This window comes from Balaenoptera acutorostrata, chromosome 16 (assembly GCF_949987535.1).
Source record: "Balaenoptera acutorostrata chromosome 16, mBalAcu1.1, whole genome shotgun sequence".
NCBI lineage: Eukaryota > Metazoa > Chordata > Mammalia > Artiodactyla > Balaenopteridae > Balaenoptera > Balaenoptera acutorostrata.
In genome coordinates, this window is record NC_080079.1 from 16,510,012 (window position 1) to 16,524,954 (window position 14,943).

Consider the following 14,943-nt stretch of genomic DNA (forward strand, 5'->3'; position numbering starts at 1 on the left):
TGGCAGTTTTCTCTGTGTATGCGTGTGTAAGGTACCTTTGCTTCCTAGCTTTGTTATTTTTTCCGAAATGATAGGTTGGGAGTTTTTCTAAGGAAAATGTGTGGCAAATCAGTGGAAGTGTTTCAAGAGGTGTGCTGATAGTCACTCAAAAAGAAAAATCTATTAAGTGTTTAGGTATGGTAGTTTTGGGTGTAGCCTTCCCAACTACTAACTGCACCATCATATTTGCAGTGTGTGGGAAACGTTAAGGTTCAAGAGATATTGATAGTAAAACTGAACTATCTGCTTGTGTATAAAGTCTGCTGGTCTCTGTACAGCTACTTTCCAATTCTTTATCCATCATTACACAAATAGAAAACAGTGATGATTGGCCTCGTTCTTTTTTTTTTTTCTTCCTTTTTGATCTTTTCCTGTTATTTTAAATTCAGTGACAGTATTGAGTGATTAACAAATCTTGCAGTATAAAGAATTAAAACTCCTTATTACATTGTAATAGGCAAGCATGTATAATTACTGAAGATTCTACCTGGAAATGCCTGAATTGTGTTTATATTGGTTTTATTCTTTTTAAGACCTTGTCTAATTCATAATACCTGGATATAAACTCAGAGGTTCCTTTAAACAGTGGAGATTCCTTAGAGTTTCATTGGTATTTCAGAGTCTTGTTTGTTGCTAACAGGAAAGGAGTGGTGTAGCACAGTAACCACTCTTTAACCTTTTAGTTCCTTCAACCATAAACTAAAGAGTTGTTCTTTGATGCTGTACAGTGACAGCATAGCTGATAATGATTACTTATTATATTCAGTTTAAAACCATCTGTTTACAGTTACATGCTGACATCCTGGAATGAAGGTAAAACAGTGAAGTATACTCACTCTTTAGGAAGAGATAATAGGTTGAAGCAGCCTTTATTTAGAGATTTAGAAAAATCATCTTTCCCTTTGAAGGGAATCATCTTTCCCTAATTTGTGCTAGTTTTTCAAATTCATTTGACAGTTTCATGTTAAAGTAAGACTCCTTAACCTGAAGTTCTGTTTCTTTTCTTTTAGTAAAATTTAGGTCGGTCTTTTATCCCTTATCTCTAGCTTTTAATAATTAAAGCTGATTCTTGAATTTCTCATAAACATGTCACACAGCTTGCAGTGTTGGGAATGTTATGCTCAGTGTCGTTTCAGGGCAACCTTGGGAGCACAGATAATTGAAATTTGCAAATTAACCCTGTAATATTATATTATTGCAAATGTCACCTTTGAACTTTATTTCTCAGCTACTGAGATTTAAAAAATCTATTTGGGCTAAGAAGTAAACAAAAGAAAAAGTATTGGCATGAAGGGGCAATAGACACAAAGTGGAAATAAAACCCAGCAAAGTACTGATTGGATTGTGAGTATAGTTGTCAGTCATTAAGGCACATGAACCGTTAGTCTACTTCAGGGGTGATTATGTAGTAGCTAATGAATAATTTAATTTTTTGGTAAACTACATTGTACCAAATTAACCAAGCCCAGGCCAAAGGTGGCTTCAAAATTTAAACATTAACCAGAACTTCTTAATATAATATAAGGCAGACTTAAAACTTAATTTTTTTTTTTTAAGTTATTAGCCTTCCTTTTTGAAAAGGGAGCTCTAGGTCAATCCCCCCCCCCGCCTTTTTTTTTTAGCTTTCAGATTTGGGGGGGAAATTAGCTGAAAATACTTTTCATGTTTTCTTAGACTTTTTAAAGTTCATTTGGTGAGCTCTGTACAAGTAGCAGCAAACTGAGATTTCTGTATTAAAATTTTTTCTGTTTCAAAACTTACTATTAGAGATATATAAAATTGCTTGGATCTAAGATACCAAACTGATAATGTGATATATGATGTGGCTACCTATCTTCTTTTCCTGGAATCTTGATAGACTGTAGCGTCTTCTGTTTTCGTGTCGCAGGATTTGGTACTGTTTGGGGTGGGGGTGGGGTATCCTGCTGCATCTATTGCCCTGAGTCTTTTCAACATCTTTTTTTTTTTTTTTTTTGGTGATATAGTGTACACACTGTAAAATTCATAATGCCCTAACCCTTGGTTGCAAAACTAAACAAATCCCTACAGGGATAATTGACCTTGGCCTCATATAATATACTTTTTAACCTAGTGGACTAAAGACAACTTTTAAGAGCAAGTGATACTGTTTCACATAAAGGAAACTCGGTATATTAAATTTTACCCAAAAGCTTAGTTACAATGTGACTACTTTACAAGTATATCTTCCTTTTGATAAAACTAGAGTTCTTTGAAATAACCAGCTCAGTTTTTAATTGCTTCTGATTTTAATAGCCATTTTAGAACCTTGTTAGAACTGGTCAGGAAGATAGGTCATTATTTTGTTCATGCTGCTTTCAGAGTGTATTCGGGGAGTGTGTAAAAGACCTTTGGATGTACTTACTTTTCCTTCAAAGGACAGTAAACCATTATATTGAAGAACAGGAGTGCCCTCACAGGCTCAACTTGCTTATCTTAATGGACATTATTTGAGAAGCTATAGCTGGTATTATTTGAGACTCGGTACAGTTTGTAAGTTTAAAATTTGTAGTTTGTTGTAAGTAACATTTATGCTGAACTGAGTCACATGTTTCTGTTGGACTTAAACACTCATGCATATCTTATATAGCTTCTGATGGAACGCTGACAGACCTTCAAATTAAAATACTGTAAACACAAAGAGCAAAAGATTTAACATAGATTTTATATGCTGGTCCACTACACCAGAGTGTAAACTCCAGAAGAGATATCTGTTTTGTTCACTGCTGTGTTCCCAACACATAGAACAGTGCCTGAACATAATACATGCTCAATACATATTTGGTGAATGAATGACTTAATATCTAGTTTAGAAATGTATTTCTGGCTTGGTACTTTTGTATGAGGCTTGTTATGTTTGATAATCTATTACCAAATATCTGTGGATTGGATTCATTTGTATTTGCATTTATTGAATAAGCTTAAGTTCTTTTGTTGTTGTTTATACTGCTAATTACTGAGAAACAAGAAATAGTACTAAAAGCTGTTAAAGACAGTGTTTTCGTTTATAAGACTTTTGTATGGAAATAATTTTGTAGAATTGCTAGTTCTTTGATTAAGAAATAAAATCCAAGTTGGATAATGGTTGGCTTTAAGGCAAGTAAATGTTTCTTGACCAGTTGCCTACAGCTGATGAGCTCCAGTAAGAGCGAAACCACTTCTCACTCCACTGAGACAATTTTGAAGTGTGAATTGGTCCTGTAGTACTGTGTCAGAAACAGAAACAACTCTCGGGAGGAAAAAAGTACTTGAATTAAGAGGAATTTTGTGACTGCTAAATTTAAATACAGTAATTTCCCCTAATGAGTAAGAGTTGCTAAAAAGTCAAATAACCTGTGTTACTCCTTACCTCAAAAAAGCACCAGATATTGTAATCTATAATTGTAGTCGCTGTATCTATATACATGAGTGTGAATTTGATTTATACAAGCACTTCTTAATTAAAACAATCTTGTAAACAAATGTCTAGTTTTATGTCCTACCCCTTTAATCTACTTCTAGGCTATTCCATCCTCAGTAGCTTTAATGATAACTACCCCCTTTACCCCCACCCCCAAGAAAAAACTTGGACAGCAGCCAAATTGGCCTACATCAGCATTGTCAACTGGAGGCCCACAAGAGGACTCAGCTGACTCTCTTTTCCCCTGGTTAATCGTGGACAATCAAGCTCATCATGGCTCCCCTCCCCACGCCATTCTTGTACAGTTATTTACTCTTTAGTGATGGCTTTTTACATATATACACATAAATCTTCTTTAACTTCTCTCCTTTTCCTTTTGCCTCCAATCAGTATTCATTTGAGCATCAGAAAACTATGTTTGCAAGTTAAGTGATTCTCAGATGCCAGTTCATCTGAAGAATTTTTTCAAAGGTCATGGGCATATTACTGAGCAACAGTATAGAAAGTGCTTGTCTTCTGAGGTTGAACTAAGCCTTCTTTAATTTACAGGAGGATTAATACGTAAAACAGTCTAAGATGAGGTAATTATGAAAACCGTTTTTTTTTTTTACCTAGATGAATATCCAGCAGAATGAGACCTTTTTGTTGTTCTGTACTGTCTTACACATGACAAGTCTTCTTACAACCTGGTTCCCACCCTCTAAATGCCCTTCAATCGCCCCCAGCTCATTGTGTAAACCCAATCCCACCCTCACTGAGAACCACTGAACAACCTTTGCAAGAATGACTGTAAAGGTAGTAGAGAATATCTTTGTTAGATTTATTTATCTATTTATTATTACTATTCTATTGCTTGAGATTTAAGAAGTTTGATTCAGTTCAGAGTGTGGTTCCTCTTCTTTGCAAGAGATCATTTAAAAGGCTGTTCAGAAATGTCACAAGGAAAAACAAAAACAAAACAAAACAAAAAAACAAAAAAAAGAAATGTCACAAGGAAGGCTGCCACGATGTACCTGATGAGTATAAGTGAAGTATGTTTTCATTTACATGAGAGATTATTTTTGTACTTCCCATGAGGGAAAATTTGAAGGAAGATGTGGCCTTAGAATATGTCCTTTAAATATAATTAGGCTCTGGATAGACTGAAGGGAAGAACGTTCTAGATTAGAGCAAAGCCATGGAAATGTTAATGTGCACATTGTTTGGAGGAATCTTGAATAGACTGGTCAGGGACTGGCAAAGTATAATACTATAGTGAAGTACTAGGATTTTAGGAATGTGTTGAGAGATAAGATTGGAAAAATACTACAACTGGTTTATTGAGGAATTGCAACTCTGAGGTATAAACATGAAATGCTCGCATCCCCTCCAGTTCCCTCTGAGGTGCAATCCTTCAATAATGTCTTGGTTTGATATCGTAACTCTTCTGCTGCCACTTTTGATAACCGGAAAAAACTTATTCCAGAAATTAAGACAGGTTTCAATCGCTTACAAAACAAAAGCAACAAAAAATGTTAATCATAAACTCTATCATCTCCCTAAAGAAATGTTGAAGCTGTTAGTTCCCAGCTGCTTGGATTAAAGAAGAAGAGGTGTAATTTGGCTCTAAAATATGTTCCCTCTCCTTTCTCTAACTAGCCCTTTTGGAGTTGGGGGAAGAAAACCAGCCAGTGGAGGCAGAGTTCTCACTCTCTGTAACTTTAAAGAGGGAAGAGATGGCTCTGGCCTTACTCTTGTCCATCTGGTTGTATTTGATGGTGGTCTCTGGAGGCGGTATGTGTGGATTTTTGGGGGGCAGTGTTTGTAGCTCCCTGGACCCTTGTGCCATTGAGGACTCGCTTCATAGGGCAGCTCCTGTTCCCCTTTGGCAGAGCCAATGTAGTATACTCTTCAACCCCTTCTCTGGATTGGGTGACACAGGAGGGAGGAATGGAGTGAGACTGAGAAACCAACAATTCAAGTGTTCCAGGTAGGAAGTTATCAGGCCTGGGTTGGGTTGCAGGTTGGGGACAGTGACAGTAGAAAGGAGGGTATAATTGCAGGAGACATGAAATTAGTAAAAGAATTTGAGGCTAAAGGAAAGGAAGGAGGCATGACTAAGAAAAATGATACCATTGACAGAAATAAAAAAAAGATTATCTGGGGGTACTCAATTTTAGGAGCTATTGTTATGATTTTGGAATTAGCCATTTTTGAGTTGAGCCATTGGAAATGCCTGTATTCATTCGAGATTTTATTTTATGTAGAGATAGAGTGAAGGCAAAGAGATAATTCATTATCTGTAACTCAAGAGCACAGGAATGAAAATAATTAAAGTGGGCATCAACTATGAGTTTTTGGTTTAAGTTATCAAAGTGGATGAATTCTGGGAAGGAAAATAAAGTTGAGGACTGAACCCTGGGGAATATGAAAGCTGGATGAGAAGATAACGATTGTTTGCATAATGCTTTTCTGTTGGCAAAGCATGGTACACAGGCAAGAGCCTTAGGAGTTCTCAAATGAGAGTTTTTTTTCACTTGCTATCTATGCTGGAGAGTCACAATGCCTTCATAGACTCATTCTCTTTTAAATAGATTCTTTATCTGCTTTCCATTACATTTGGTCAGCTCTGAATTTGACTTCAGTAGATATCACATAACATTGACTAGTTATGATGTTTCTAAATTAAGATTTCAAATTCAGCAGCAACACATTCACAAGTTGTATCTTAAAATTAGTTACTTTGAGGAAGGTAATGTAGGCGGCTAATGTCCCTGTTTGAGAATTATTTTACTTTGTTCTAGATTTGGAATACAGCATACTCACAAGGCTTTTTGTTACTGCATTTATTTGTATTGCTTAAACCAAACCTTTACTGCTAGTGTGGACTTTGTCTTAATATGCAATATATGCAGCAAGATAATAATGATAATTTGTTTGATTGTTTGGAAATATGTTATACAGGTAGATAATTTATAGTATTAAGGCCAACGTCTGTATTAGTCGATGCCAGAGTATTTAACAAACAAGCTGGTCTTCTTTTCCTTTCTTAGAATTATTCTTCCCATTTTCTGCGTTCCTAGTCCTCAAATACTGCTTTTCTCATATTACTTCTTTGCTTTAATTCCACAAATATTTGAAAACCTAGTATGTGCTAGAAATTCTATAGTATAATCAAGTATACAGGTCTGTCATGATTTATCGTCCTTCTTAACAACCTTCACTCCTGCATATCATTCTGAGGATTCTATCTGACCATCTTCTCTTACCCTTTTTCACTATCCTCTGACCACCACCTCCACCACAGACCAACAACGTAAACATGTATCTTTCTTTTATTCAAATATTAATCTTTCTGTTTTCCATTTACACCTTACACCTGGAAGTGTTTCTTCCCTAGTTTCTTTCAAAACTATGATATGCCCACTTTTTTATCCAACCTCACATGACTCCAGTACATGCTTGGTTGATATCTGACAAAAGTTGACAATTCTTCTTCATCAAGATTGCTGGAATGTTTTATATTTTTCTGTCTCAGGGTAATTTTTAAAGTTGACTAATTTTCAGAAAATAGCTAGATTAGTAACCATCATAAACAGCATAAAATATATTTTAACATTGTTGAATTAGTTTTGTAAATGTTTCTTTTATGACCTAAGCAATGCATATGAGGTCCATCTCAGTTGTACTGAACATTTTGTGTTCTTGATGAGAATGTTTGGAAATCGCCATGATACTTCCTGCATCCCTGGGTGAAAAATGAATTCCTGTCAGGGCTCCTTTACACCCTGACTTCTTTCAGCTCAGCTCTAGGTGTCTGGGCTATAGGTAGCTGTGTTTTGTTATTGTTTAGTTTTCCTTTTGCAGTAAATATTCATCATTGTTAATGTACATTGTTTTATTATCTTGATTTGTAATTTCTTGCCTAGTGTTTTCATTGCTATCTTATTTCCCCAATAGTTTCTTACAAATTCTTTAGATAGTCTTTTTCCCTTTGTGGAGCTGAAGGAATTCTAAACAATTCTTGGGCACTAATCTTCCTGTTATTAGTATCATTCCATACCCAGCATCTTATGGGGGTGATTGGGGAATGCCAAACTGCAACTGAAGTGAAGTTGTAGGACTGGACTGAAGGAGAAAAGAGAATGAGCCTTTGTAGCACCTGACTGGTTGTGGCTCACGTGGGTCAGCTGTTACATTCTTCCCCACCCCACACCCCCAGCCCCCGCCAAGGAAAGAATTTTTAAAGAATTATTAGTGGTAAAATGTGCGGCCTTAGTTTTTCCACATCATGGAATGTGTGCAAATATATATGGGGTCTTGGTTTAAAAAAAACTTTTTTTTAAAAAAAGTTTATGTTTTGACTTTCTCAGATGTAAAACAAAGATCAGGAACAGCTTTGAAGAGGTGCAAAGTGAATCGGTGCCAGTCAGCATGTCAGAAACAGAGCACATAGCCTCCATTTCCTCTGATCAAAATATTGAGAAAACATCTGAAATAAAGGAAGACTCATGCAATTCGTTTTCTGGTGATGAAAACAGCAGCTTAGAAAATGAGTCCAAACTGTTGTCATTAAACTTTGATAAAACTTTATGTCAGCCTAATGAACACAATAATCAAATTGAAACACAGGAAAATTATATTCCAAATCATGGTGGAGGTGAGGATTCCTGTGCTAAAACAGACATATGCCCAGAAAATTCTGAACAAATAGCTAATTTTCCTGGTGGAGATTTTACAAAGCAAGTTTTGAAAACAAATGAAGCAGAACAAACAGTAACACAAATATTGGCGGAATTAAGGTCATCTACATTTTCAGAAGCAGCTAATCAAAAGACTTATTCAGAAAGTCCTTATGATACAGACTGCACCAAGAAACTTATTTCAAAAATGAAGAATGTTTCAACATCAGAGGATTTGTTGGAAGAAATAGAATCTGAGCTCTTATCTACTGAGTTTGCAAAAGAACACCGACTACCAAATGGAATGAATAAGGGAGAAAATGCATTAGTTATGTTTGAAAAGTGTGTGCAAGATAAGCATTTGCAGCAGGAGCATACCATAAAGAAGTAAGTGTTTTATTCTTTCAGGTTATTTTTTTCACAGGGATTAAAGATTGAATTCTTTAAAGGAAGGTATCATTTTATCTACTTTTATTTCCACAATACAGCCATGTACGTGGTAGTTGAGCAGATGTCAAGTTTGCCTAGTTATTTGATATATAACTTTTTTTTAGAATGTGGTATTTTATTTTCATTATTTTAGAAATAATAGGTAAACAGTGTTTTTATGAGAGTTATACATAATATACCTATGTCAAATACGTTAGCATATATAGCAACATATATGTGTCTATGTATAAAGGCACTGTTTTGAATATGATTCAAAATTTGTTTTACATATGTCTTAGTGTATAAGTTTAAAAGAATAAATGTTTTATTAAAGTATAAGTTTATTAAAGCTCTAGAAAGATTTGTAAAGACAAATAAATTTATATTCTTTCAAATTTTTCAGTTTTGAAAGAATGTAAAGCATAATGTCAGAACTAAGATAAATTCAAAAGGAATGACAAGTTATAAAATTCAAAAAATTTTCTTAAAATTCCCACTGTAAATTCATTGGTTTAAAAAATTAAAATTAGGAGAACAGAAGAATTGGTTTAGTGTCATTCAGTAAATAAGAACATAGTTATTTTTAGACTTCTCTTGGATTTGTGGAGTTAATTTCTATTTTAACAACAGTTTAATTTCATTTTATCTTTTCCTAATAATATTATATCACCTTTTGTTTTAAATTTATATATGTAAGTGATGCATATGTTTAGGTACTCCTATAACCTTTAATAAAGGAAAATAAAACTTGCTAGCCTTCACTAAAATACAGACGGATTCTCTTTTTAAAAAAATTTTTGGAATGGGGGTGTGTATAGAGAAAGGGGAGGAGGAAATCTACACACTAGAGGAGGATGACAAAGGAAAATATACCATAATCCAAATATTGTTTGATATGCAATTGGCTTTTAATGATCTCCTTGCTTCTAGTATTTACTCTTCCAGATCAGTCTTCCAGTAGATCAGTCTTCCCCATGCCAGCTCACCCTTCATTGGTTTACCCAATGAATTTTAATCTCAGCATCCAGAGCCCTTCTTTTTTCTGTTTTTTTATTTTTCAATTGTGATAAAATACACATAACATAAAATTTACCATCTTAACCTTTTTAAAATATGTGCAGTTTGGTAGTGTTAAGTATATTCACATTGTTGTACAACCTATCTCCATAGCTTTTTCATCTTACAAATCCGAAATTCTATACCTATTAAACAACAACTCCCTGTTTCCCCCTGCCCCAGCCCCTGGTAACCACCATTCTACTTTGTTTCTAAGAGTTTAACTGCTTTTGATACTATTTGCCATTTTGTGACTGGCTTATTTCACTTAGCAGATGTCCTCAAGGTTCATCCATATGGTAGCCTGTGTCAGAGCTTCCTTCCTTTTTAGGGTTGAATAATATTCCATTGTATGTATACATACCACATTTTGTTTATCTGTTCATCCATCAGTGGACATTTGGGTTGCTTCTACCTTTTGGCTGGTATGAATAATGCTGCTGTTAACATGAGTGTACAAATATCTCTTGTGAATCCAATGCCTTTCTTAATACTATCCAAAAACCAATGTCAGCTACTCCTGCTCATAACTTTACTGGAATGCTGCTGTTATTGAAAAAACTGTGATTTTATACTTGAACCATCAGTGTTTCTGCCATTCTTGCTTTTTGGGTAACTTCCTCATTTTCCTGCTATCTGTACTTATCTCTTAGACCTTCCCTTTGAGATCGTCCTTGATGCCTCTTTCTACTTTCCTTAGATTTGGAGTCTTAACCACTTTCAAGCTTCTCTTGTAAATTGTAAGATGTTACAGATTTAATAATAATAGCAGGAACACTTAAATGCTGTTAATTATGTGCCTGGCACTTTACATGTATTAACTCACGGAGTCCTCACAACAACCCTATGTGGTATGAACTATTATTATTCCCATTTTACAGATGAGGTACTTGAAGCACAGAGAGGTTAAGTAACTTGCTTCAGGTCACATGCTACTAAATGGCAAAGTTAAAATCTGAACCCAATTAGTCTGGCTTCAGTGGATTTTTTAATGTGGTTATCTGAAATGAACAAGATACATGTTATTAAATTTATCTAAAAACATTAGGAATACAGTAGAAAATTAATTCCTCTTTTTTTGCTCCATCATGTCAGAACAGTGGCCACATGGTAGACTGGGATAAGCACAGTTCTGGTCAGAAGCCCAGAGTTGGAAGATTCCCACTGCCACTTGCAAGCTCTGTTTCCTTAGTTAAATCAACCTCTCCAAGACAGAGTTTTTCATCTTTATGAGGGGGACAGTACTTACCTGATGGGATTGTTTTGAGGACATTAAAGCATTATAAAAATGTCAGATATTATTTTAAATCTAAGTTAATTTTTTGTTATACATGTAATATTTTAAATTTCAAATAAAATGCTTTGTGATTAAGGTTAGCTCTAAAACAACTCATTTTTTTTCTTTTGCCTTCATTTAATTTTCTGTAAAGAAAACTACCTTTCAGTTCCTTTGGCTTAAATTTTCATGAATGCATCTATTTCCAAATGGCTTTGTTTATACATCCATTCCTCTGTTTTCTAACACCAATATTATTGTCCAAGGTCCCAACGAGAATTCTTAATTAAGAACAGTTATTTGTGTATAGGATGTGCATTTGGCATGTAAGAATAACAATTTCAGGGCTTGCTGTTCTTCACTTCTCCCTCCCTAAATTGTTTACTTTTGAGGTATAGTCAGGATTCTTGTGTTTCAGGTTGTTTTTTGCAACAAATTGAGTGTACACCTTAATCATGTACATAATCAAAGTTAAACCCCTATACCATAAAAGGCTTGAAGAAACTTGCATGCTACACATTTTTCTCTTTTCCCAAGCATTTTCATGACTTTCCTCCTCACTGCATTCCTGTCCTCAGAGAGGTCTATCCTGATTACCTTATGTACAATCACAGCTCAAGTCACTCTCTCTGTCCTCTTGCCCTCCTTTAGTTTTCTTAATAGACCTTAAGCACAACTTGGTATTTCATTATATATCTATTTATTGTTTAATTTCTCTGTTAGAATGTAAGCATCATGAGGGCAGGGACAGTTTGCTGATGTACCCCCAACATATAGACTAATATAGGTACATAGTAGGTACCCAGTGAGCATTTGTTGAGTAAATGAGGCATCTTCAAAGGAGAAGATGGCAAGGAATTAGACCTGGGTCCAAATCTCAGTTCAACCACTTACTAGCTATATAACCTGGAATAAGTTCTAGGCTTCAGTTTTGGTTTGTTTTCAAATTCATAAAGCATAATAATAATAATTTTGTAGACTTATTAATTTATAGACCTGAGTGTTAAGTAATGCATTTAAAGCTAAACTTAGTAAATAGTAATTGTGCAATAAATGTCAAATAATAGCTGTTGCTAGTAATCCTAAAATATTAGCTGTTAACCCTCTTAGGTATGTTACTTCATAGTTCTGAGTACTTTTACGGGTAATTTTTAAGGTTTTATTTATATTTTTCTAGGGAACTCAAAATGAAATTTCTGCTTAAACTTTATTATTTTACATTGACTACTTTTGTAACTATAAGAATATCATTAAAATAGTCTAAAAACCTAAAGCAAGATTTCTTAACCACAGCACTATTGACACATGGGGGCAGATCATTTTTTGTTGGTGCCGGGGCTGTCCTGTGCATTGTAGGGTGTTTAGCAGCATCCCTGCCTCTATGCACAAGAAGCCAGTAGCAACCCTCACCGCTGGAGCGGCTACCAAACAATTTCTCCAGACAGATGCCTGGAGGGGAAAAGTTGCCCCTGGTTGCCACTGACTGACCTGAAGGGATTCCAGTGCTGAAGGGATGAACTACGTAATTCATATGCCTGTAGACATAAACTTAAAAGAGTGTGGTTTTCTTTATCTGATTATATTTCTCTTAATTTGAAATATACAAATTTCTAGGAAAAAGTTAATAGCCTGACTGGCCAGAGAATGTTTTGTAAAGTATAATATATCATTACAAAAGGATTACTTGGGAATTTTCATTTCTTACTCATAGGTATGTACACCCCAGTCTGCAAACAGATTATATTACACATTGTCATTTTTAATTATGTTTTACTGATACTGCCCTTTTTATATTTAGGTTAATTAAAGAAAATAAGAAGCATCAGGAACTTATCTTAGACATTTGTTCAGAAAAAGACAATTTAAGAGAAGAACTAAAAAAAAGAACAGAAACAGAGAAGCAGCATATGAACACAATTAAACAGGTAAAAAGACAAAAATCTTTAAAGTCTGTTCTTCAATATATAAAATAAATACGTTCCTGAATATTTGTGTGTAAATTGAAGTTCTGTAAGTTAAATCATACTTTAAATGCAGAAGATTGCTTGGTATGTGAAGCATTCTCTTTTATGAACTGGGAATCATAGTCTGATCTTTTTGTTTTATATAAATTAATATTTCTATGTGATATGTGTGACTGTATTCTATATATAATAGAAATCTGAGCGGGAAAGACTGTTTGTTTGGCAGTCAAATAGATTGTTTCAGAAGAAGCAGTATATACCTAAAAGTTTATATCTGGCATTAGAATGTTTTCAAGCTTATAGTTTAATATGTTTCCATTCTCAGTATTTTGTGAACTATACTGTACTGAAGACTGGTTCTCTTCAGATTTTATCTGGTGAGCTAGCTTCCCCAGCCTTTCCTTTTCTTTCTTTGTTTCTTTTTTTTTCTTTTTTTTTTTTTTCTTTTTTTTAAAATGTACTGTGATGCTTGGATTGACAAAGTTCATATTGAAGACTGGTAGTAAAGTTCAGCTGCTCTTTATCTTTCTGAGCTGCTCTTTCTTCTGTGGGAAGGATTAGAAACATTGTAGCCTTAAAAGTCTTTCTTTTTGCCTCATCTTTCACAGAAAGCTATATAATGAAAATAAAAGTAAACAGCTGGTAGTAATATAATAAAAAACCAAGTTTCACTTATCTATGCCTTGGTATACTTAATGAACCTTTACATAGTTGGAAGGTGACCATATTTGTAAAATTTTACATATTTAATCCTGATTTTTGTGTGGAAAGGGCTACTGCATGCAGACCAAACTTAGAATTTTAAAGTGTGAGGGTGCCTTAATAGTAGGCTGAATCTGTATTTTGCTAGGCAGGTCACTGCTGATGACCAGAAACTTCAGGCTAAATAGATGGAGGTGAACCAGAGCTGTTCTTTTCACGAGCTTGTTAGTGGTTGTACCTTTTTACAAGAGAAAATTCGATTCACCATTCTTTTGCTAGCCAGTGTAGCAGAGTTTTCTTTCCTAATCTTATCTCTGAATCTGCACCAGTTAATATGGCAGCCACTAGCCATAGTGCTATTGAGCACTAAAAGGTGGCTAGTCCAAATTAAGAGGTGATGTAAGTGTGAAATACACACTTAATTTCGAAGACTTAGTACAAAAAAAGATAAAATGGCTCAGTTTTTCATGTTGATTACATGTTGAAATGATATTTATAGGGTTTAATAAAACATTTATTTCACCTGTTTCTTTTGGCTTTTTAAAATGTGGCTACTAAAAAATTGTGGCTTATATTTCTATTAGACAGTGTTGCTCTAAATAATTTTGTCATAAGGAAAATTAGTACACATGTACTATATGTAAACTAATATTTAGGATTTTTTATAACAGCTTTATTGAGATATAATTCACATACCATATAATTCACTCATTTCAGTATACAGTTCAGTGGTTTTTAGTTGTGCAGGGTTTGCCACAATTTTAGAATATTATATCATACAAAAAACTCTGAACCCATTAGTAGTCACTCCTCATTTCCCTCCAACCCCTTGCAGCTATCTCCCCCCAGCCCTAGGGAACAACTAATCTACTTTCTGTCTCTCTCTATATTTGCCAATTCTGAACATTTCATATAAATGGAATCCTATAATATGTGTCCTTTTCCTTCATATAAATGGAATCATATAATATCTGGCTTCTTTCACTTAGTGTAATGTTTTCAAGGTTTCAATCAAATTGTAGCTTGTATCAGTACTTAAATTAATGGCCAAGTGATATTCTGTTGTGTAGGTATACAACATTTTATTTATCCTTTCATCATCTGATGGATATTTGGGTTGTTTACACTTTCTGGCTATTATTAATAATGCTGCGATATAGAAGTTTTTGTGTGGACATATGCTTTCTTTTCTTTTGGGTGTCTACCTAGGAGTGGAATTGTTGGGTCAAATGATAACTCTATGTTTAACTTACTGAGGAGCTGGCAGACTGTTTTCCAAAGTGGCTGCACCATTTTATATTCCTACCAGCAGTGTATGAGGGTTTCAATTTCTTCACATCCTTGCCAATGCTTGTTATTATTGGACTTCTTTATTATAGCCATCCTAATGGTTGTGAA

The 14,943-nt window shown here is 34.5% G+C and overlaps 1 protein-coding gene across 1 annotated transcript in view; it reads left to right on the top strand.

The window, feature by feature from the left end:
• The window catches only part of CCDC186 (coiled-coil domain containing 186), a 46,053-nt gene that overhangs the window by 997 nt on the left and 30,113 nt on the right, over positions 1-14,943 (top strand). The window contains exons 2-3 of the mRNA XM_007173120.3: positions 7,810-8,505; positions 12,678-12,804. Of these exons, the coding sequence (XP_007173182.2) occupies positions 7,871-8,505; positions 12,678-12,804 (762 nt within the window). The 5' untranslated portion in view covers positions 7,810-7,870. The remainder of the gene's footprint in view (positions 1-7,809; positions 8,506-12,677; positions 12,805-14,943) is intronic.